We start from the raw sequence: 24,266 nt of genomic DNA, 5'->3' as shown, positions 1-24,266 counted from the left end.
ACCTCAACCTCAGACCTTCCCAAAACGATGATACAAGATTGGCCTTCCCTGCCTACGGTTCCACTTGAGAGGATACCCCCACAGCCCCAGAGATTGGATCGATGTTGCAGGGAACGCAGAGCCCAAGTCAGCTCTCTGTTAGCATAGAGTTTTCCACTGGAGCACTAATGGCACACCTGGATGTCCTAATTCTGTTTTCACGTCCAGCACCTTCCCAGCTCCACCAGCATGCTGAACACTTCCACGCAGAGACTTCGTTTTAGTATGATATGAAGATCTAACCCTTTTCTTTTTATTCAGCAGACTTCTTAGCAGTAAAGCAGAACATTACCTCTTATCTCCTTCACAGGATAGGGAGATAGTTACACCTAGTAGTGTGGATGGTGAGAGCTCCATTAGGTCTGCGGCATACATGAGGCAGAAAGCGGATCTTTTTATACATCTAGAGGCATGCATCAGACATACGAGTTCTATCACAACGGTCTTTTCTGGCACCAGTGGGGTTTGCTGGGTTTAATAAAAGAAAGACACAGAAAATGCCTAATTAAAGTGGGTTTATATCTCTTGCTGTACTATAGCAGAGATGGGGTGTGGCCACCTTGGGTCTTAGGGGTTGACCATTTTTCACCCATGTGGACTTTAACCATAATATTAAATTTGATGCCCTACAATTCTATGGTTTTAAGTTATGACTGGCATCCCGGTGTGTAGGGAGGTCTCTTCTATAAAAAGCCCGCCAACCATTAGGGCCCCCACGTCCTTTGTTCTAGGACGTAGATTAAGCTGCTACCCCCTAGCATTTCTTCTTTTTCTGTTACCTTTAATATCTTTCAACTTTTCAGGCCTATCATTGCTTTCGCAGCAACTTCTTTTCTATTCATCTCCCTTTTCTAACTTAACGCTCTCCCACTCCTTTGTTTTTTATTTCCTTTTTTTGTTTTCTTCCTCATCCCTTTCTCTTACATTATCACAAATGGCACCCCTCAAACTTTGCTCATTGAATGCTCGAGGACCTAATACTCCCCAGAAACGGTCACAGGTTCTTAACCTCACGCAGAAAGCAGGGGGTTTAGGTGCTCCTTTTCCAAGAGACACATTTTAAAATGGGGCATGTACCTAATATAAGAGACCACTACTATATACATTGGTTACACAGCACCAAACCTGATTCTCGCTCTGGTGGGATGTCTATTGCTCTACATAAATCCCTGACTCATTGTTTCATAGACGAATGCCTTGAACCGCATGGCTGCTACGTCCTCCTCAAATTAATGATTGGATCGATTAGGCTTACTATTGCTAATTGGTACGCTCTTAATCGCTGAGGGGGTACTCGTTATCAGAGGTGACTTCAACCTTACTCTTAACCCTAATATGGACACCTCAGTAGGACGAGGCTTAATCCCAACTAGACAACTGTGATGACTTAGGCCTCCCTCACACATGAATGCAGCAAAGCGCCACAATATTACTTTCGCTTTCGGCCACAACTCCCTGTGGCCGACAGCATGTTTTGGCGCACCCCATCATTCTGATGGGTGATGAGGTATGCTAAACGGCCAAAGATTGAGCAGACAGTGCTCAAAAATTGCGGCGCTGGAAAGCGTCGTCCAGCGTCGCAGTCAAACGCATGTCTGCTAGGCCCCATTGATTTTAATGGGAGCATTATACCGTGGCGTTCCAAACGCCGTGTTAATCGCGGTAAAAAAACGCCTGTGTAAGGGAGGCCTTAAGCACATCTTAAATACCCTTCAATTGGTGGATATCTGGCGAGTCCTACACCCAAAAAATAAGGACTTCACTTTCTATTCACTCCCACATAATTCATACAGCCGCATAAATTACTTTCTACTAGGCCAGTACGCACTATCTTTGCAACCCTCAGCCTCCATTGGGAGCATGGTACGGTCAGACCATGCTTTGATATTTTTTAACATCTCACTGCCAGACCGCTTAGGTAAGCAGTGGACTTGGCGTTTAATTGATAACCTCTTAAAAGATGCCATAGGCGTAGCTGACATAACGGAGTATTGAACTTTTTATAGAGACACATGCGTCAGACAACACATCTGTAACCAACCAGTAGTAGGCGCTGAAATGTGTCCTCAAGGGCATCTTAACTAAACATGGCATGCGATTTAAGAAAGAAGAGGCTCATCAGACATCTAATCTCCTCCAAAAGAATTCATGATCTAGAAACCTCATCCTACCGAGGTGTCAATATTAGAGTTTAGAGTAAAGTTGAAGTCACAAACAGACCCTTTCTTCAGCTACTTTGGCAGACTTAGTCATAGCAAGGAAGGAACTCTAATCTAAACTAAGTAAAAAAATATCTACGTTTTAGAGATCAATGCAAACGCTTCTATTATGAGTATCCCAACAAAGCAGGAAGGCACTTCTCACAATTACTTCATCCACGGGCAGTATAGACCTACATCCCCAGGATTAAATATTCAGTCTGTATAGACACTCATAATCCCTCAGAGATCCTCCAGATATTTCAGACTTACTACTCACAGTTATACGATTTTAGGGGACTGTTCACAGACATGAACCCATCTACTTAAATGGAGCGCATCTCTGGTTACACTACAGAGATGGCCTTACCAACACTAGACAATGATTCCAGGGAGACATTAGAGACCGGTATCATGGAGGACGAGGAGACCATTAAATCTGTAGTGACCCGGAGGGTCCTGCAGGGTAGTCAAAAGGTTAATAAGTCTTCGGGACCTCGCAATGAGGCCTTAGGGGGACATAAAAGGCACCTTGTGGGAGAAAGACACTGTCTTTCCCTGAACCATGGGATAAACCAAGTCTGCCTAGTAACAGCTAATTATCTTATTGGCTGCTGACAGCTTATTTTCTGATTGGTAGAGGGGGAGGAGTTGAGTGAAGCATGGAAAAGCAAGCTAGGTGGGGCGGAAGTGAGTCAGCAAGAGAGGAGAAAGTGCGGGGAAACTAGAGGAAGTGAGGAGTGAGAGGATGGAGAGCAAGAGAAGAGGAAGCTGGGAGAGGAGCTGGAGAGGAGCTAGAGAGCGTTGGAGTAGTGCAGGCTTGCAGCACCTTGATCCGGCAGTGCCTGGACAAGAGTGTTTTTCATCCCTGCTGCAAGGAACTGGAGCCAGGGCAGACCCGGCAGAAGCTGTTCGGAAAGTGGTCAGCTCAAACATGAGTGTAATTCATACCTGAGTAGCCAGAAAACAGTGGTATTACAGGTAAGTCACGCTAGTCCCTCCATTCCTCCACAAATAACTGCACAGCGCTGCAACCATCTAACTTAGTCTGGCAGTCTCATCTTCCAAGAGGGAGTTCAGGAACCTGATTCTGTTTCAAATGTGAGAGAATAACTGTTAAAGTGTCTACTGCCTGACAAAACTGTTAAGTGAATTCTAACTTGTCATTCTGCAAGAATCAGTAAAAACTGTGTGCCTCCACTTTTACTAAAGCTCTTTGGTCTGGACTCTTTATTTCACTGTTACACCATATTCAGAGGCACTGGCGTCACGTTGTACTTGTACCCTTTGCTGTCACCAATCACTCTTGTGAAAGCCCGTCTACTGCGCGAGTCACCATTCTAGGTGGAGTAGCCGCCATAATGACTAAGCCTGAATTAGAATACCCACTCGAGTTACTTCTGCTAACTTCAGCTCGATGCAAATCCACCCCAATGGAGAAGAGTCCAGGTCCTGATGGCTTTACACCTGCCTTCTACAAATTATTTAGGGAACATGTTTCCTATGGAGCCTTCCTATGTGTTGCATCGCATGGCAGGAAAACACGGTTTTCGTGTGGTGTGATGCAACTTTTACAGTAGGAAATCCTACTATAAAAGCCCTAAAATAAGTCCTAGCTGCAATAAAAAAACACATCACCTAAGAGGCGCTATCCGGCTCTGCCACACGTCTCCTCAGGTCCCCGGCAGGCTTGCTTGTAGTTTTCCCTCAGTGCTTCCTGGTCAGGAGTTTGAGGTGGTGTAATTATTTTTTCATGCAGCTATGGCTTATTTTCGGGTTAGGGCATACATTTCAAGCCCCCTCGAAAATCCTGGCGAAAGAGCGCTACAAAGTCACATGACTTTGTAGCGACACAAAATTGCCATATTGTCACGAGAAAAGGCAGCGATATCGTACAGAATGCCAATGGGATATCGCTGCAATTTTCTCTCAACAATGTCACTGTTGCCCATGTGAAAGAGACCTAAGTTACAGGCCTAAAGCTTGAGTCTGCACTACTGAAAGACATGTATCACAGCTGACCCAAAGCAACCAATCACATCATATATTTCTAACATGCACCTAAATGACATTAGGTGGGTTAAGGAAAAACGCCCCCAAAAAACTAAATACCATGGATATGGCGATTTAGAAAAATGTCATGGACCCAAAAAATGTAGCGAAAGTGATTAAACAATGCTATTAGAAAAAAAACCACAATGTTTGCGGGGCGTTTCAATTTCACTACTGACCTACAGCAAACATCTAGACTGTGTTTTTTTGCTGAAAAAAGCGTGTTTGTGTCAAAACGGAAAAAAAAATGTGTGCTGTTTACAGTATTTACTTAGATCAGAATTTCATATGCAGGTCTAAGTAAACTGTGCGCTGGGCGCAGAGCAACAAATGTAGTAAAATTCTCTCAATACATTTGTCTCAGCTGTCGGCAACTTTTTGCCAGCTTCAAGCTGGTGCAGGTTTCTGCAATAATGTATACATCATACATCTTAGCAAATGTGATGGGCTAAGTGTGGCTACGCCCCTGTCACTAGGCCCCACCCACTTCTGGAAAAAGAGGCGGAGACCAGCGTAAAAGTCGTAATTTTGGCATCTGCACCTAAATTGCAACTTTTGTATACCACAAAACGAGCATGTAGAACGTAATACATATGCCCAAATGTCTCAAACTAACCATAAGGTTTGCTGTGTCTCTTGTGACATTTTCATTGGCTTTTTTGTTTTTCAATTAAAGATTTATATGTTACCTTCAAGCCTATGGTTTATTATAGAAACATCTACATACACAGATTTTTGGTTTTTAGCGTTTTTGGGGTCAGTGAGGTTTTTTCCAAATGGAACCTGCTCTGATTATGGCGTTTTCCCCAAAAACCTCTCTATAGAACTTGAAAAATGCCACGGTAAAACAAATGTCACACGTCACAACATCGAAAACGTTTGGTTGAAGTTTTCATATGGCACGACAGTGACATCCAGTGGTCATTTGGTGCTATGATCGAATGACATCATGCATTGTCATACTTACAGTATGTTGGTATACTGGTGTACAGGGGTGTAACTATAGAGGGTGCAGGGGATGCGGTTGTACCCGGGCCCAGGAGCCTTAGGGGGGCCATAAGACCTCTCTTCTCCATATAGGGAGCCAAGTACTATGAATAAAGCATTATAGTTGGGGGCCCTGTTACAGGTTTTGCATTGGGACCCAGAAGCTTCAAGTTATGTCTCTGTGCAGCATGGTTTAGGTATGGGTACGGGTACAGATACAGATAGAGGGGGGGCCCCAGCTCACGTTTTGCATCAGGGTCCCTGAGCCTTTAGTTACGCCCCTGCTGGTGTAACAACATGGGTTTCTAAGGGACAAACTCTTTTCTTCAAATCTACTTCATGAATCTGTATGAAAGTATTTTGTATTATGATTTGTGCACAGCTATATGTCTGCGATTAGTTAAGATCTCTTTCAAAAATGGCCAACATAATAATTAAACTGCTTTTGGTTGAGATATTCTCTGAAAAGCTCCTGGACCACAATGCAACACCAGTAAATCTATAACAGACCCCCACCTACCTTATGGCATGGAAATGCTGGAGTCTTCTTATCTGGCAGAGGGACTGTTGGGCCTCCTTCAGCACCAGGGCCGGGTGTGACTGCTATCTCCGCACCCCTATAGCTACACCACTGCTCGGAAACATTTAAAGGGATTTTCATAGTGTTGAAAAAATTGGGTAAAAACAAGTGCTTTGATAAAATAACAAAAAAAAAAAAAACACACTTGGTCAGTATACTGCCTGCCGCTCCGTGGTCCTGCTGGTTTTTATTAGCAGTCCTGGTGACTGATGACATTTCATAAAATGGTAGAGTTGGAAGGGGCCTCCAGGGTCATCTGGTCTAACCCCCTGCCCAGTGCAGGATCACTAAATCATCCCAGACAGATATTTGTCCAGCCTCTGTTTGAACACTTCCATTGAAGGAGAACTCACCCCCTCCTGTGGTAACCTGTTCCACTCATTGATCACCCTCATTGTCAGAAAGTTTTTTCTAATATCTAATTTGTGTCTCCCTACCCGTGCATGATTTGGGCAGCGAATCACTAGCCTTGACGTAGTAGTCACATGTGTTTAGTTGGCACGTCATCACTGTCTAGATTGGAGCTCAGATAGGGGCTCAGTTCTTGGCCCTGGAGCTCTTCAGAATTGGAAAATGTAGATAAAACACAGCAATTTCTGAAAACAATCGATGGGGCTGCCTGCAATGACTAACTGATTAAATGGAAGTCTCACAGCAGTGGTGTGTCTGGGTGGGAATGCTGCCAAATTGGGCAAACTTTTTAAATGAGTTCCCTTCTTTTCAGAATCTCTATTTGAAGGATCCTTGGACTTTAAGTAGATCACAAAGTGCCCCCACCCCAAACTTGACCCCCGCGATCTACTTTCATCTGTGGGGAACCCTAGCAGTAAGTTTCAATTTCCCTGCAGCACCCTCACAAAGAAAATTAGGCATGACACATGCTGTCGTGTGGCTTGGCTCAGACAGGTGCAATGATGACACTGCATTACCCCTGTCCGTTCCCAAATGCCTGTGGGGTTAATGGAAGCTGATGACTCCTTGCTCCACCACTATATTCAATCTATCCTAAGGACGCAGATAGAGTTGACATTGTGAGACCTGGCATACCTCCTAGGATGGTGGGACAGCGCCCAAAACCCAGGACTGTGTCCAGGATGGTTGGGAGGCATGTGTGAGGAAGAGACCTCTGTGCTGAGATTCCCTAAGAAAGGGAGTCTGTTGTGAGAAATACAGCAACAGGGAGACATAATATTGGTGGAGAGATTGTCGTAACCTTCAATTCCGCCCCTGTGAGACATGCCTGAGGAGATGGAGAGCATGGCGCAGGAGGACAACAACTATGAGAGTAGCGGCCTGTCGAATGTGAGTCTGTTCTGTGAACTTTATTACTTGAGGTAAAGAGGACTCTGATTTTGGAGGGCGAAATAAATATTTAGTGATGTTGCTATATGCTATGTTATGCAACATGGGATTGTTGTAACTGTACACCTGCCTTGTGTGTTGGGTAAGACTTGGTGTTGATGTTATCAACAGTAGAAACCCTGTGCTGACTTGACGGCAAGAATTGTGGCGCCGAGACATTGCACCATAACGTGCTAAGATGGGGTGGAATTACGGCTATAAGAGACTGTGTCTTGACATCTTGTGAGTGAATGTACATATGTGCGGTAGGGCTCATGACGTCAGAGAGACCTGCCCCAAGTGGAGATCTTGCTGATGGGCTGCTGAAGTAACGAGGAGTGATGGAAGCCAGGAGTAAATTGTGGATCCCATGAAGCTGCCATGTAGAATGGTGCAAGTTAATGCTGGGACTTAGAAACAGTAACCACTTGGAGGTGTCACGAGAGAGAGAGAGAGAGCTAAAAGGCTAGTGAGTCTGACAGAGAGACTGTTTATAGTCAGGGACTGCTTTCTGGTTGGCAACATATACGTTTTTACATTCGCAGCCATGAGTGGTCAGGAGGAAATTCCTAAGTAATGTAATAGCTTAGTGATCGTTAGGACCTTCGCGGATGAAGGGGGGGGGGGGGGGTACAGTTTTTCATTACTGTTCAATGTTTGTGTGAGGTTGTTTGTTACAGTCCTGTCTCTTTAAGAGGAGACGGGAACGGAGGGATTGAACTCTGAGCGAGAAGATTTCTGGTGAGGGTGTAGTTGAGGAGCAGCTACTCCGTGGATGGAGGAGGAGGGAGTTTCTCCTGGTCGATGCTGCAGAGTAGCAGTAATTGTTCAACAGACAGGTTTTCCTCTGGTTAGGAAACCCAGAGTCAAGCATTTTCCCAGTTCCCTTCCCTCTGACAACGCTGAGAGCCATCCCTGGCTAACCGGCAGAAGAAAGCTACCGATATCCCGAACTGATGGGCCTTCAAACTGTCTGAGTGAACTTGTTAACACTTATTGTTGATTCGGGTAAACAGGTATAGACTTTCGTTGTTTGACCACTAACGTCGAATACTGCAATTGTTCTTGTTGACTGTTAATCCCTGTCATACGGTGAAACAGACTAAGCAATCTCAGAGTCAGGGACTCAAGTTTGATCTTTTCTGCTGTTGCTCATTAAAGTTAATTGCTTGGTGCAGCAATTATGTCTCCAGCGGCCTCTGTGAGTTATCTGTGAAGCCTCCTTGTCTTTTCCTGAAGCGGTACGACTAGAATTGAGTCACGCGTCCCTAATGTCCCATCTGCCCACTCAAGAGGAAAAGGAGACCAAGACCTTACTTATAGAGCTCAGTTTGGTGCTCCGGAGCCAGTGGCGCTCTCTGTCCGTTCAACCGGCACTGACCTAGAGAACCAGTAAAGGCCCGAACCTGCTACCTGCACCTTCCTACAGAGGCATTGAGATAATCATAGGCAATTGGTTGGTGTAATCCCATGAAATACATCTAGGTGAGGCAAGATGTAGCAGGCAGTAGCCTCTTGGAGACTCACGGTGGAACAGTTGATTCAGGCAAGAGCCATCTGCGATCATAGGACCAACCAGACCTCCTAGGGGGCTTGTGGGGTGCAGAGTCCTCTCAGCCCTGGAAAAAGACAATTCCAAGTTGAAGTTCTGCAACTGCTTCTTCCAATCAAATCCAACGTCCCCACCACTTGTGAGTAGTATATTGCTCCATGCAAAGTGACAGTAACCATCAAGCACACTGTGCCTCAGTGTGAGAAAAAGAATAAAGACTTTGGGGGGGGATTTTTCTTAAGATTGGCATTTAATATGCCACTTTAAAACCGAAGGTCGTTAAAAGAGCAAATGTGCCAAATTTATTAAAAGACGCACGCCTCTTAATTGATTTTTCATCCGGCGTATAAAAATAAAATGCGCGACGGACATGCTGGCTTCATCACCATTGCAGGGATCATTTATATTGTGTGACAAGTTTACGATTGCGCTTATCTTTTTTTACCGAGTCCTTTCATGTAAAGAAAGTCTCAGATGCCTGTATTCCCTGCGACACCCGGAGTAATGGTTGACACGTACATGAATAAGTGCGCAAGACAACAAATACTCTATTAATTCTCTATCGCAATTCACCAGCAGCTGTGCAAACAATATGTATCACTTTCCCTGGCGGTTGGACACAATTACCTTTAGTTTTGCTCTTTTGTTGAATGCATGGTCTATTGTTACACAAGGTAGGAAATGAGATAGGGCTTTGACTTGCCAGAAATCCCTGGCCTGAATGTAAAGCTTTGTACAGATCGAATATTACATTGCTGACAACTGCCCAGATTAGGTCAATTTATTATGTGCTTCTATTAAAACTGAAGAGAAACACAAGATCGCAGGAAATTACAAGAAAGCGTAAACTCTGTAAGACTTCCAATAAAGAGGGACAATGGTGACCCATATAAAGAGCCTCAGAAGACCACTGCTATTGGATGCATAAGAAGGCCCGAAGACTCACCATACATGTAGCCTAACCGATTTTCTATTTTTGTGAATTACTCTGAATTGGCTTTCATCATGTGGACCCCTCCTCCCCGTACAGCCGCACCATCTTGATCCAGCCCAATCTTGGCTGATGTTGAGAAAAAAGGTAAATAGCAAAATTAGGCAAGAAAGACCATGTAGAATCGATATCCTACAACTTCATTTGCAAAAAGGTCAAAGACACAGTACTGGGCACAGGGGTGTAGTGGTATGAGTTACATTGGGGCCCCAGAGCTCAATCAAGCCAAACAGCCCCTATTGTGTAACATGGTGCTCAGGTAACACCACTGCTGTTGCAGTAGAACATAACTAAGCTTTCCTTCACATCGGATTCTATTTGTTGCCCTAGCCTTGGATTGAATACTCTAATCAAGGCACATTGGCTTCCAGGCCATTTAACAAGGTGCACAACTGTGTAGAACCCCCTGTTGGAATTAGGCATGAGTCGTTGGGGACCCTTCACCGGGTCCATACCTTTCTCTGGTTCATTGGGCAGCCTCTATGCTGGACTGGCTGGGGAAGACAGTAGATGGGGGCTACGGACCCACTCCCGTTCCGATTATACATACACCAAGAAGAAGTCTTAGCTGCACGCAATAGATATTGTTTTTTTCGGTGCAGAATAACACTTGGATCCACACATACTGCAGTTCAATATGGTGAGATTCGCGGTAACAGTTCGGCAGAGCTCACCGCAGTGATGGTTTATGTGGATGGCTCATCAAGATCCCAGACAGTCTAACCTTGAGCTTTTCCAGTTCCACCGGATATGTACCGGTACATGGCTGTAGACCCCGGCTGAAGTTCTCTGTGGCATTTTCCATAAAGATGGCAGAGCTCACTCAGATGCATCCTCTTATTAGTTCTCACAATGTGCCACCGTTAGATAGCACCAAACGTCCTCATTTTCGGTTCCTCCGAGCCATCCACAGTCACCTAATTCAAAGAAACACATTGGATTAAAGCATGTTAACAATAATAAAATAAACAGCAGTAATAGGTAATACCCCTCTACATCCAATACCCCATCAATCATCCCTATCCACAACCCTCTAACTCATATTGTCTTAGTAACGTCCTATTACACAGCCCGAAAGCTCTTCGACAAGCTCTGATCAACAAGATTAATGCTCATGCCAGCTGTGCGGGGGGCAAGCCGGACGATTGTTCATCCCCAATGTAGTATCCTAATGGTTAGCAGCACATCCCCATCTACACAAGCTGCCAACAATGATGAGTTTTCGGTCAGCGGGGGGATGCTTGCTTTGTGTTTAATATCACAATATTTATATGGTATTCTGTGCCGTTAGGTAGGGATGGAAACAGAGGAGGAAGCCAGAGAGTGATTAAGGCCAAAAAGGAGTGTAAGTGAAGAAAAACGGAGAGTGTGACGTCAGTAACTCCCGTAAACAACGCTGTGATGCGTAAGCCAAAAAAATGGTCTTTCGGATCATTGACCCCCGAAAAGGGAACGGAGAGACTTTACTGAGAAATTGGGTCACCTGATCATGTATACTTGTTGACTCCTCTATTCCCACCCCACAAAGGTCCTTATGCACATGGGCAAAGACAAATTTTAAAAACGGTTTCTGTTTTTATTTGGGCATTAAATGGTTAAATTTAGTTATCACTATGACGTCTCAGTCATCTCACGAGGCCTTCTCCAGGACTTTTCAAAGTATTGTGTGCTGCCAGACATTGTTCCCGACTCAGCCTCCAGTGGACCTGGTGTGGCCTGAGTGTAACAGGTCGTAGGTTAGGTGCCCAAGTGGCAAGATATGTTATGGCGCAACAGCTGACAGACGGAGATGGGGGCAGTATTTGTATTTAAACACTTTGATTTTTAACAAGGATACATATTGACTATATATATATCACACATACACACACACATACATATGGCCGCTTGTCAAACTTCAGTGCGTCTATAAGTCACTTCAGTAAGAGGGGAGTAAGGCACCGCTCACCCCTCTTACATGAGCCGCAGTGCACATGGCGGAGGAGAGACTTAAACCAGCTAGCCATGATGAGCCACTGACTCTTATTAGGGGCACGTTCACACGGTTGATGATCGCAAAAAGAGAACATTAATAGGAATGTTTGTGCCCAGTCACCTGCCCATGTGAAAGGACCTTAAAGGGATTGTGCAGATGTAAGCCTTTAATGGTGTATTTTCAGGGTAGGTCATCAATAGGAGATTGGTGGGGTCTGCCGCCCAGGATCCCACTGAATTATCTGTTCACCTGGCTGCTGCACTCATACACTGAGCTGATTTCTGTAGGAATCAAACACCTCCATTCCCACTGCAGTGGTCAGGCTTGGTATTACACGTATTGTTCCAACTGAAGTGGGATCTTTGGATGTAATACCAAGACTGGCTACTGCAGTGGGGACAGAGCTGTCTGCTTCCTACAAAAATCGGCTTAGTGCATTAGTGCACCTGTCCGGTGAACAGCTGATCAGTGGGGTTCTCAGGTGACAGACCCCTGCCGATCTACTATTGATGGCCCACCCCAAGGATAGGCCAACGGACGTTTATAAGTGGACAACCCCTTTACCATGCCTCCATTAGGTTTGTATTGATAGGCCGCCTTCACACACGCAGAATTCACTGCGGAAATTCCACAGCATTTACAGTACAAGCCATGTGGAGGGCATTTAAAAAAATAGTGTGACTATTTTCCCCGATGAATCCGTAACGCTTTTGAAGAACGCTGCAGATCCTGATTCCGCAGGATAGCCTGTCTATTTATGCTACAGAATTGCGCTGCGGAATCCAACCCTTGAAATACAAGAGTTGAATTCCGCAGGTGTAAATCCTTGCAGAATTGCTGCGGGTATTCCATTGCGGAATACCCGCAGCAATTCCATCATCTAAGAAGTCGGCCTTACTGAGGGTTCTGCCAAGCTGTGTGTGGCGCTGTAGGCATTGAGTGGGTAACATGTGCTCCCTTTAATCACAATATAGATAAGACGCGAATCTGCAATGTCTGGCGATAAGAACACGAGCACTTTGTACTTGAACTGCACAATCCTGGCTAGCTTTGCAGAACAGGCCTAGAAGGGGTTAACATTACGGTCTTACTCCAAAAACGGAGTTGTGTTCCCAAAAGCTTGCAATCTAATCCTATATGTGCTGGAGTCGTGAAGGCCAAAATCCTGTGAAGGGCGATTCAGTCTCCATGTGGAGAGCAGAATATTTTGGACTGTCTGGACTCTGTCTGCTATCACTATGTGTGTGATTTGTGTCAACAACTGAGAGTCGTCGTCACTGCAGAGTCCCCGGCGCATGCAGGCTGGGCAGAGGGAAGCTGTCAGATTTCTGGGTACAGCAGCACCTGGACAACCTCGACGGCGTCTTTCGGTGATGCTTGGCTACAGTGTCTGGAACCTCTAGGACTACTGACACAGCAACTTATTGCTTCCTGTCGTCACGAGTTGTCAAAGACATGGAAAGCGACCGTACGCCAGCCTAATCTTTTTTTAATTTATTTGGCTGCCAGAGTCGGAGTGGTGCAGAGTGCCCCATGTTTTTGGGCGAGGAGAGGAGAACTTCTCACCCAGTTGGGTGGCAGAGGAACAGAAGACTTTGTTGCAGGAATGTCCTGGAACAGTTATTGTGCTGTTTTCAGAAGAGGAATGGAAAAAAGCGAGTCTCGAACGAGAAAAGAGTTTGTGAGCTGCTCATTGAGAATAAGGTAAGAAATGACACGAGATCGTGCGTGGGGAAAGGGGCACGCTGCTGGCCAGACGTCAGAAAAAACTTTCCACTTCTTCAGTGCATGTCATAAAGCTGCCATATTGTAGTTGGCAAGCAAGGCAGCTCTGAGTTTGCAAAACTTTGTGGTGTACAAATGTAGCAGAGCTGAGTTTGTTGCACCTACAGCAGCGAAGCGGAATGTCTCATGATAATATCGTAATCTGGTATCTGTTTTTTTTACATAGGACTGCAGGTAAACCTAATGCAGTGTCCTGTTGCAGCATTGTATTTTTTAAAGGGTGCGTTCACACATCGCTTGGTGCTGATCTGCAGCAGATTTGATCTTTTCAACTGAATTCAAATTGAAGGGATGAAATATGCTGCAGAGCTGCAACTGAATCTGCGGCAAATCGGCGACGTGCGAACACTAGAAAATCTGGTAGACTGTCTGATTGAATGACGCAACATGGGTGCAACTGCACCCCCTCAACAAACTCCCTTCGAGTGGGCTCAGGTGTGCTCCATACGTGTCCACTTGACTGATTGGCCATGGAGTATCACATGCCTAGAACACCAGCACTTCAGGAAGGGGGTATTAAATCTAATAAATACCCTAATCTGGTGGATCGTCTAACTCCAAGAGCTATCGCAATGTACAAATAGTGAAATGACAATTTCAGCTCTGCTACATCAGGCAAGCAGTAGTTACAATAGTAATTACTAGGCACATGCAGGCAATAACATTTCAGCAAACGGTTTTTATGCACGCTGCTATTTAACACTCACTATGCCGCTCAGGCAATACATAACATATTGTAATAAACTAGTTTTCATGGGCATTAATTACAGAATATATAAATTAAATGGCCACTTTATTAGAGATACCCATCTGGTAGTGCATTGGACTTTCTTTGGCCTACACAACCCCAGCAGTTCGTCGTGGCATCCATTCACAGATATCAGAGGTCCCAGAGTGTGCCAAGAAAACCTTCCCCACACCGTTACTCCACGTCCACCAGCCTGAACACCTAACAAGAGGGGTTCATCGATTCATGCTGCTTGCGCCAAATTCTGGCCTCCCATCAGCATGGGGAAACAGAAATTCGGATCCATCGGACCAGGTGATGTTTTTCCACTGCTCAGGGATACAATTTTTGCCCCTTGAAGACTTGCCTGTTTGGCGCTGGAATTGGTCGTCTGATGTTATAGCCCATCCGTGCCAAGGAATAATGGGTTGTGCATACGCACACGTTAGTTGGAGCACCAGCGTTGTATTCACCTTGACTGTGTAGCACCTTGATATCCTTCTTTGACCCCTGTGATGGAGTAGTTATGTCCACAGGATCCCCTTTCGCTGGATGGTTTTCCTTGGATCGCGCCATTCTCCGTATACTCTATACACTGCTGCACAAGAAAACCCCACACAGTTGGCAGTATATATGAGATCCTGGCCCCGGCTAGTCTAGCACCAATGACCCGGCCTCGTTGGAAGTCGCTCCGAACGCTGGATTTTCTCATCTACTATGGATTCACTATGAAACTGATCCACGGAAAACTTGTCACGTGATTTTATGCTGCACGCTGGCGTCACTGGTCTAATCTCCTTACAGGAAAAGTGTTGGGGTCTCTAATAAAATGGGCATTTCGTGTGTATCTTTACTAGTAACTGTGAATGAGGCCTGTCAGAAGAGAAACTTCTTCTTAACCCTTTCCAATCCAATTTGTCCCCTGGTTTTCCTAGGGGGCTTACTCTTTTTCTGCCATTATACAACAGCGCTATATACTGGCTAAAGCCAGTACTGCATGAGGTGACACGTTGGATAGGCTCCGACAGCAGAGAGGCTGGCAATATACAGTAAGAGAACCCCGACGGATGTCTTCGAACATCGGAGCTGTACAACCTTAAATCATAATGTCTTCAGAGGTCAGACAGTGGATTGGAAAGGGTTAAAGAGGATATATATATATAATATCCTCCATGGAATAACATAATGGAATCATCTTAGAATTCTGCATCCTGATGTTCTTCTGTTACTACTCCTTTAAATGTAGGACAAAATTGACAACTGGGCATTACCATTCCCCTTGGCAAGGAGGCATGTTCTTACACAATCTAACACTGTCCAACCACAGTGTGCCATGTGGCACTAACCTAACAGCGATGCTCCTGACCTCCCTGCTTACGAGTGAAGGGCTGTATTGTACTTCCCTGCACAGCTGGTGGTCAGGAGCATCTCGTATCAGTTAGGGACCTTTCATACATGCAGAATATTTCTACAAGACACAGCTAAACATGCAGAAAATTCTGCCCCAAAATCCACATGTACACATGCAGGTTATGGGGCAGAACTCCATAGCAGCAGATTAAACTGCATCTTCAGGCATCCTATGGAAATATTCTGCACGAGTAAAAGGTCTCTAAAGGAGCTACAGTGCTCCACCAGCCCTGCAGCTCCTTCATTCTGAGGGTTGTGGGCATCCCAACAGTCAGACCCCCAGTAATTAGGAAGTTATGGCATAGTTTAGTGATATGCGGACACTTCCTATAGTGAGAAAACTTCCTTGACCTTAGGTCCAGGACATGAAAATGCCCACCACAGTAGACAACCGCTTTGGATACCTACATAGGTTGCTAGCTTATGCCTCCCAGTTAATGCTCTATCATAAGTGATGTGTTACAATGTTTACTTAATGGATCTGTATACTTTTGCAATCATTGCATTGCTTCAATGGAAAATAAAAAAGAAGCAGCTTTCCAAATAGTCATGACCAGAGGTGTAGCTAGGCTTTCTTTCACCCGGAGCAAAGGTTTTTTCCCACCCACCTTCCACCAAGTACAGTTTTGCAAAACTACCTAAATATAATACTAATCACAATTTGACCTCATCTTGTGCCGGACCGCAGACATCCGTGTCCCGCTCTCATCCATGAATTGCAAGTTTTCTTTTTTGCTACACAGATCGTTGGTCTGTAAAAAAAAAAAATGCTCGTCTTAAAAGACCCTTTGACTTTAATGGGTCTGAGTTTTGTCCGAGTTTTCTCAGTTACCAAGTCAGACAGAACTCACATCTAATACTCGCCCAGAGTGAATGGGCCTTTACACTTATACTATCACAGGATAAGGGATTGGCGAGAGTCCAATTACTGGGACCACCATGGATCATGAGAATGGAGGTCCTGTGTACCCCCACTGAAGGAAATGGGTGGGGGTGCAGCAGGAGCGCTTCTGCAATATACATTTTAATGGGACTGACAGAGAAAAGCGCTTGTATTCAGCCTTCTCCAGCAGTCCGAATAAAATGAATGGATGGGCAGCATGCATGCTCGACCACCGCTGCATTTATATGGGGGAACACGAGGCTTCCAGTCATCAGTGGAGCTACTAGTGGTCGGATCCTACCAACCGGACACTTATCCAATTGGGGAATATATGTGTTAAGCTTGGCACAATTGCTTTAAGCATGATGTAGTACCATGTCCCAGCATTCACTGTCATTGAAAGTCTATTTCTGTAAGGGTCCATTAACATCTTCATTACGGCTTTCTATCTCTCTGTTCCAACTATCAGGAGGAAATGCTTTGAGAGATGGGATTCAAAATTTTAACAACACTTTCCCTACCTGGGTGATTAAAGTAGGAATGTGAAATGCCTACGAAAAGTATCCCTAAACTAATAGTCCAATCGAACAATTATAATACTCCTTATATAAATCATTAATAGTAGAACAGTCCATTACATAAATACAGCACCCGAACCAACATCATAACATAAGTACAGCACTAGAACCAAGCTTAGCACATAAACACAGCACCAGAATCAAGCTAATTACAACCCCAATTCCAAAAAAGTGTGTATGAGTGTGCGGGCAGACGAGCGCATAAACGGCGCGTTTTTGCGACCAAACGTATATACGTGACCATCTGAGACAATGGTTTCGAATGTATTCGTTCACATGGGTAAAAACGGCAATTCGAAAAAAAACGCAACATATGCGACCGAAATACGCGCCAACGCATATTCGATCGCCGAAAAGACCGTTTGCAAAGTAGGAACAAACGAAAATACGCTTTCTAGCTCTGGTCGTGATCGGTGAAAAACGATCGCTCGGGCGATTATACGTTGCGCTCGTGCGAACGTAAATACGCCTACGCTCGTCTGCCCGCACCCTAAATGTAAAGAAATAAAGACTGCAATGATTTGGAAATCTCATAACCATATTTTATTCACAATAGAACATATAGCACATATCTAAAGTTGAAAGTGAGACATTTTTCCATTTCATTTTTTTTTTAAATTAACTCATTTAGAAATTGATGGCAGCAACACATCTCACAAAAGTTGGGACAGAGGTAACAAAAAGCTGGAAAAGTAAGTGGTACTAACAAAAACAGCTGGTGGGTCAATTTTCTGCAAAGTCTCTTAATTGTGATTAAAAAAAGCATGTGAGAGAGTCAGAGTCTCCCAGAAGTAAAGATAGTCAGAGGTTCACCAATCAGTGAAAAACTGTGTCTAAAATTTGTGGAACAATTTCAAAATACGCTTCCTGAATGCAAAATTGCAAATACTTTGAATATTCCAACATCTACAGTACATAATATCATCACAAGATTCAGAGCATCTGAAGAAATTCATTTCCACAATAGACAAGGTCGATGGTCAGTATTGGATGCTCAAGATCTATGGGCCCTCAGGTGTCACTGCATTAAAAACAGGCATGATTCTGTAATGCAAACCACTGCATGGGCTCAGGAATACTTCCAGAAATCATTGCCTGTGAACACAGTTCACCATGCAATCCACAAATGCAGGTTATAGCTTTACCAGGCGAATAAGAAGCCATATATCAACACAATCCAGAAATGCCGGCATCTTCTCTGGGCCAAAGCTTATTTAAAATGGACTGAAGCTAACTGAAAACTGTTCTGTGGTTAGATGAACCAAAATATAAATTCTTTTTGGTTACCAATGATGCCATGTCCTGCGGACTCAAGAGTAGACGGACCATCCAGCTTAATTCACAGTTCAAAAGCCTGCATCTCTGATGGTATGGGGCTACACTAGTGCCTATGAGATGGGCAGCTTGCACATCCTGAAAGGCACTATCAATGCTAAGCAGTATATAAAGGTCTTAGAACAACATATGGAAGGCCTTGTATATTTCATCAAGACAATGCTGAACGACATACTGCATCCATCACAATGGCATGGCTTCGCAGAAGAAGAGTCCGGGATGCTGAACCGTCTGCCTGCAGCCCAGGCCTTTCACCAATAGAAAACATTTAGTGCATTACGAAATGAAAAATCCAACAAAGACGACCCGGGACTCCTGAGCCGCTAGAAGCCTACATCAGACAAGAATGGGACAACATTCATCTCCCAAAACCTCAACAATTGTCTCCTCGTTTCCCAGACGTTTATAGAAGAGAGGATGCTACACAATAGTAGACATGGCCCGTTCCCCAACGTTTTGGAGATGTGTTGCTTCCATCAATGTCTACAGGAGTTAATTTTTAAAAATAAAATAGAAAATGTCTCACTTTCAACTTCTGGTATGTAGTATTGCATTCTTTTTTTTTTTTTTACATGTATTCACATTTTACACAGCATCCCAATCTTGTTGGAATTGGGGATGTACATAAATACAGTACCAGGACCAAACTCATGACATAGATAAAGCTCCAGAACCAAGAGCAATAAAGGGAAAAACTGTAATTGTGAGTCAGCACCTGCTATTTAAGTTTGTACTTCCTAATATGACATGAACAATTGTAAAGTATGATGGGAGTTGTCAGTTCACAAACAAGAATGCTGCTACCCATCATCACTGTACAGACCATACAGTGATTACAGGACTGATCAGAGGCAGCCAGTGCAACTCACAGCACCCCCTGAGTAATAAATAACAAGCCACATTGTCCCCCTGTAGTAAATAAAAAGCCATAGTGTCCCCCCCCCCTGTGGTAATAAATAGCCAAAAGGCCGCCCTTTAGAAATAAATAACCATATGGCCCCCATGTAGTAGTATATAGTCATACTGTCCCCCAGTAGTAATATATAGCCATACTGCCCCTGTAGTAATATATAGACATAATGTCTCCCTGTAGTAATATATAATGTACTGTCCCCTTGTAGTAATAAGTAGCTATAATGTCCTTCTGTAGTAATATATAGCCATAATGCCCCCTTGTAGTAATATATAGCAATACTACCTCACCTGTAGGAGTATATACCTGTATTGTCCCCCTGTAGTAATATACAGCCATAGTGTCCTCCTGTAGTAATATATAGCCATACTGCCCCACCTGTAGGATTATATACCTGTATTGTCCCCCTTTAGTAATATATAGCCATACTGTCCTCCTGTAGTAATATATAGCCATACTGTCCCAGCTGTAGGATTATATACCTGTATTTTCCCCTCTGTAGTAATATATAGCTATACTGTCCTCCAGTTGATATATATATATATAGCCATACTGTTCCCCTGTAGTAATATATAGCCATGCTGCCCCACCTATAGGATTATATACCTGTATTGTCCCCCTGTAGCAATATGTAGCCATACTGTCCTCCTGTAGTAATATATAGCCATACTGCCCCACCTGTAGGATTATATACCTGTATTGTTCCCCTGTAGTAATATATAGCCATACTGTCCTCCAGTTGATATATATAGCCATACTGTCCTCCTGTAGTAATATATAGCCATACTGTCCTCCAGTTGATATATATATATATAGCCATACTGTCCTCCAGTTGATATATATATAGCCATACTGTCCTCCAGTTGATATATATATATAGCCATACTGTCCTCCAGTTGATATATATATATAGCCATACTGTCCTCCAGTTGATATATATATATAGCCATACTGTTCCCCTGTAGTAATATATAGCCATACTGTCCTCCTGTTGATATATATATATATATATATATAGCCATACTGTCCTCCTGTTGATATATATATATATATAGCCATACTGTTCCCCTGTAGTAATATTCAGCCATAATTTCCCGCTGCAAAAATATATAGTTATACTTTCCTCCATACAAATATAATAAACTTACTTGCCTCCTCCACGGTGACATATATCTCCACTGGCTCTCTTCCTACCGGCATCCTGCATCACATAAAAGGCCCACTGTGGCTTCCAGCATGAACACTGCCATTTTTAATTGTGTCTGCATCTTAAAGACGTGGATACAATTAACTTCAAATTCAGCATATGAAGATTGGCAGGAAGCACGGCACACCAGGCACATTGCCAGTCCAGTCCTGCTGCCGGCGCCCCCCGTCCAACTGAGCACGGGGCAGTTTACCCTGTTGCCCCCCTCTAGCTATGTGTTGTGACTGAAAATTTTCTACCATTTTTGTATACAGCTCCTACGCAGACCTATGTGCCTACATGGTGACAGACTACAAACAAACTTTTATTGTAATTGGATCCTGTAGTCATTCATTGCATCCTGTCGCCTGCCCCTTCTTCATGCTAATCTAAGTAGACAGTAGGGAAAAGGCAAATAGATGGGAGTAATACATGACTGAAGGACTAGACTACAGAGGGGCAGTATCACATAGATCTGCACAGGAGCTGTATACACAAAGCAGTGGCATTTTTTGAGTGTGCGATGTTTTGAAGCTATAAAAAGGCTGCAAAAGCACAAACAGTTGTTATAAAGCATCTTTGCCCTCAACCAAAAGGTTTGGTAGCTTAGTCAATGATCAGTACGACCAACACCCAAGTTATATTTACTTGGGGTCATCCATGTCTTAGTTAGGGGAACAGCTATGTTCTGAATAAAGTTCCCTTGACCATACAAACCAAAACATTTTCAAAACAGAAGGGCCCATGGTCTCCAGTCCTCTCGCTGTTTCCACATGGACAGCTCAAGAGAGACAGCAAGTCAGGCAGTAGAGGTTCTTCTGACTTTTTAAGATAGGAGAATACACTGTCCTACCAAAAGTAATCGGACACCTGAGCAAGAATCAAAGGTACTATTTATTTATATATGTTAATACTTAGTGGGGCTCCTTTGGCTCTAATGACATTGGATACTCTACTAATGTCTGATACACTTCAGCTGGTATTTCCCTCCATTCATCCTGAAAACATCTGGTAAGTTCTCTCAATGAAGATGCATCAGCCCGTCTACAATGGTACAAGGAGCGTTGTCATTGGCCAGTTGAGCAATGGAAGAACTTTCTATGGATTGACGAATCATGCTACTCCATCTTCAAATCAGATGGACGTACCTGGGTATGGAGGATCCTGGGGAACACTTTCTGCCTGAGCGTTGCGCCAGCTGTTGAGTATGGCGCAGGTTCCATTACAGTCTGGACTCTGGAGATGTTTTAACGTGGTATGGTCTCAGTCCATTGGTTGTAGTGACAAGAACCATGAACATGGAGGTGTACCCTGCCATTGTAGACAATAATATGCACCCGACAATGTGGTAATACTCTGGGAATGGTCAGCAATACTTCCAACAAGACAACGTGCTTTGTCACAAAACCAACGCGGGTTTACGTTGGTCTGAGGATATGGATGTTCCACGATTAGGCTGCCTGCATGGACTGTGACCTGAACCCTACTGAACATCTTTGGGATAAATTAGAACATTGGGTCAGGAAATAGGAACAGTGTCCGTTTTCCTCAAAAGAACTTGCCAGACGTTTGCAGGATGAATGAAGGGAAATACCAGCTGAAATGTATGAGACATTAGTGAAAGTATGTCACCGAGAGTATCTAATGTCACCAGGGCCAAAGGAGCCCCACTTCTGATTCTTTTCAGCTGTTCAGTTAGTTGTGGCAGGATGGTGTACTTTAGGTTCCCAAAATGGACGTGTTAAAGGATTTATCCAGGACTAGAAAAAAATGGCTGCTTAGTTTCAAAAACATCAGCATACCTGTCCACTACTTGTGTTGTGTGTTGTGGCTGCTGTGTTCACTGGCTCTGAGTTGTAGTACTGCACACAACCCATGGAGAAGTGTGGCACTGTCCTTGGAACACAGCAGTCATGTTTTTAGAATCCTGGACAGCCCCCTTAATACTTTCTGGTAAGGCGTTAGTGAACCTAAGGAGAATTTTGCATATTGATTTTCTAAGCAATGTCCAATCACCTTCTTAGTTATTGGGGGTTATCGTGCTCCCAGTCATTTAGTATTTTCTAACATACTCATATGGCAAAGTCATAGCCCCCTGCTGTCTCCGTCACTGATTGATACGACCTAACTACTCTCCAGGAACATGACAAGTAATCTAACAGAGTTATGGCTGACATTTGCCATTCGGCCTATTAATATGCCATCAGTGGTTGTGGTTACCGGTCAAACATGAGGAGTCATTTATTAGGCAGCAGGGGGGTGGGAGACGGAATATATCAATAGGCGTGCTGCATAAATACCGACGTCTCATGTCACAGTTTAGAGTAGATCTGGTTTCTGACTTTCGCATGTCATAAAGGAAGAAACTAAATCACTCCATAAAAGTTAAAGCGATCCTCCCAGGAAAGTTATATTACTTGTCATTGGTCTTCTGTGCCATTATCTCTTCGAAGCGCTGCTTCTGGGCTCGGTTTTCAGTCACCCAAATATGGCCATCACAATTTTCTGACTACCTAATTCACACAGAGCATTGGTAGTTTTAGACTTACCTGCTCTCTGATTGGCCAGCACTGTTCATGTGATCGGTGCTGGCCAATCAGAAAGCAGCACAGTGTGCATTAGGCAATAACAAAACTGCAGCAGTCATCCTTGGACGACTGAAAATGAGACGCAGATCGGAGGGACAACAGTAGAGAAGACCAAGAGCGGGTAATATAACCCATCCGGCTGGACTCAGGACTCCGGAGGATCGCTTTAATGGAAATTGCTAGTAAATACAGAAGTTCTCTACAGAATCCTACTTTTCTGATATGTATTATAGTATGCAGAACACAGTTGTCCTGAAACAGAGCTACAAATGCCCTTCATTGATGCAGATTTAAAGGGGTTTTCCAAGTTCTACCATTTCCGTACAACTATACCCCCATGTAGTAAAATAAAAAAATAAACATGCACTTACCCCTCTTCTATATTACTTGCAGTTGATCTTCTCTGCCAACCTTCTAACTCGCCGGTTTTAGGTCCCATTTTCATCCATCCTAGGTGGCCGACACAATTTTCATACTACCTAACCTAAATATGTTTTTCTAAACTAATCATAAATAAAAATCATTTATTTTAATATAGTTTACACTGTGAAGGGATGATTGGTCAGAAGAGTTCACATGATCAGCACTAGCCAATCACAGAGCACAGTGTGCATTTGGTAATTAGAAAATTGCTGCAGCCATCTTGGTTGGCTGAAAACAGGACCTGGAACTGGTAAATCAGAGCATTGGCAGAGAAGAACAGTTGTAGGTAATATACTCGCCTCCTGTCCCAGGGCAGAATTTTGCCCCAAGGCCAGAGGGTTGCTCTAAGCTATAAGCATGCACCATGTTGTGTTCTTACTTGCATCCGAGGACGCTACCCTTATGTATTTGAGGTTAAGATGATGACGGATGTGCGGTAGAACACATAAGGCAATAATCAAAATGTAAAGCTGTCTCTTCCAGGAGAACGGTGGCGGACGAGTGAGCTGCGAGGTCACAGAGTGTGATGTGAATGAAGATAGCTTGGAAGACGGTAAGTTCCACACAGTTCATCTTACTGAAAAAATGTTGGTATTTACTATAGGAGGTAAGCCAATGATTGTACCTGCTGCAAAAAAAGGAAGCTAAGACAATGGACCAGCCTGTCTGTTGGGGCCTTGAAGAATATCTTAAAGGAACACTCCTAGTAAAACTGATGACCTG

At 43.9% G+C, this 24,266-nt stretch overlaps 2 protein-coding genes across 4 annotated transcripts in view; one reads left to right on the top strand and one right to left on the bottom strand.

Moving 5' to 3' along the window:
• LOC136587914 (E3 ubiquitin-protein ligase TRIM39-like) overlaps positions 1-24,266 on the bottom strand; it is a 71,916-nt gene that overhangs the window by 32,170 nt on the left and 15,480 nt on the right. For both annotated transcript variants that reach the window (XM_066586739.1, XM_066586741.1), the window contains exon 2: positions 10,196-10,657. The gene's annotated coding sequence lies outside the window, so the exon portion shown is untranslated. The remainder of the gene's footprint in view (positions 1-10,195; positions 10,658-24,266) is intronic.
• GRB7 (growth factor receptor bound protein 7) overlaps positions 13,194-24,266 on the top strand; it is a 99,246-nt gene continuing 88,173 nt past the window's right edge. The window contains exons 1-2 of one of the 2 annotated variants that reach the window (XM_066586735.1): positions 13,194-13,419; positions 24,027-24,096. In XM_066586735.1, the coding sequence (XP_066442832.1) occupies positions 13,249-13,419; positions 24,027-24,096 (241 nt within the window). In that variant the 5' untranslated portion in view covers positions 13,194-13,248. Of the gene's footprint in view, positions 13,420-24,013; positions 24,097-24,266 lie in introns of both variants that reach the window. The other variant, XM_066586736.1, reaches the window with a different exon arrangement.

Source organism: Eleutherodactylus coqui, chromosome 13, assembly GCF_035609145.1.
Source record: "Eleutherodactylus coqui strain aEleCoq1 chromosome 13, aEleCoq1.hap1, whole genome shotgun sequence".
Taxonomy (NCBI): domain Eukaryota; kingdom Metazoa; phylum Chordata; class Amphibia; order Anura; family Eleutherodactylidae; genus Eleutherodactylus; species Eleutherodactylus coqui.
Note: the sequence above shows the minus strand (reverse complement) of the source record. Positions and strands in the feature narration are given on the sequence as shown.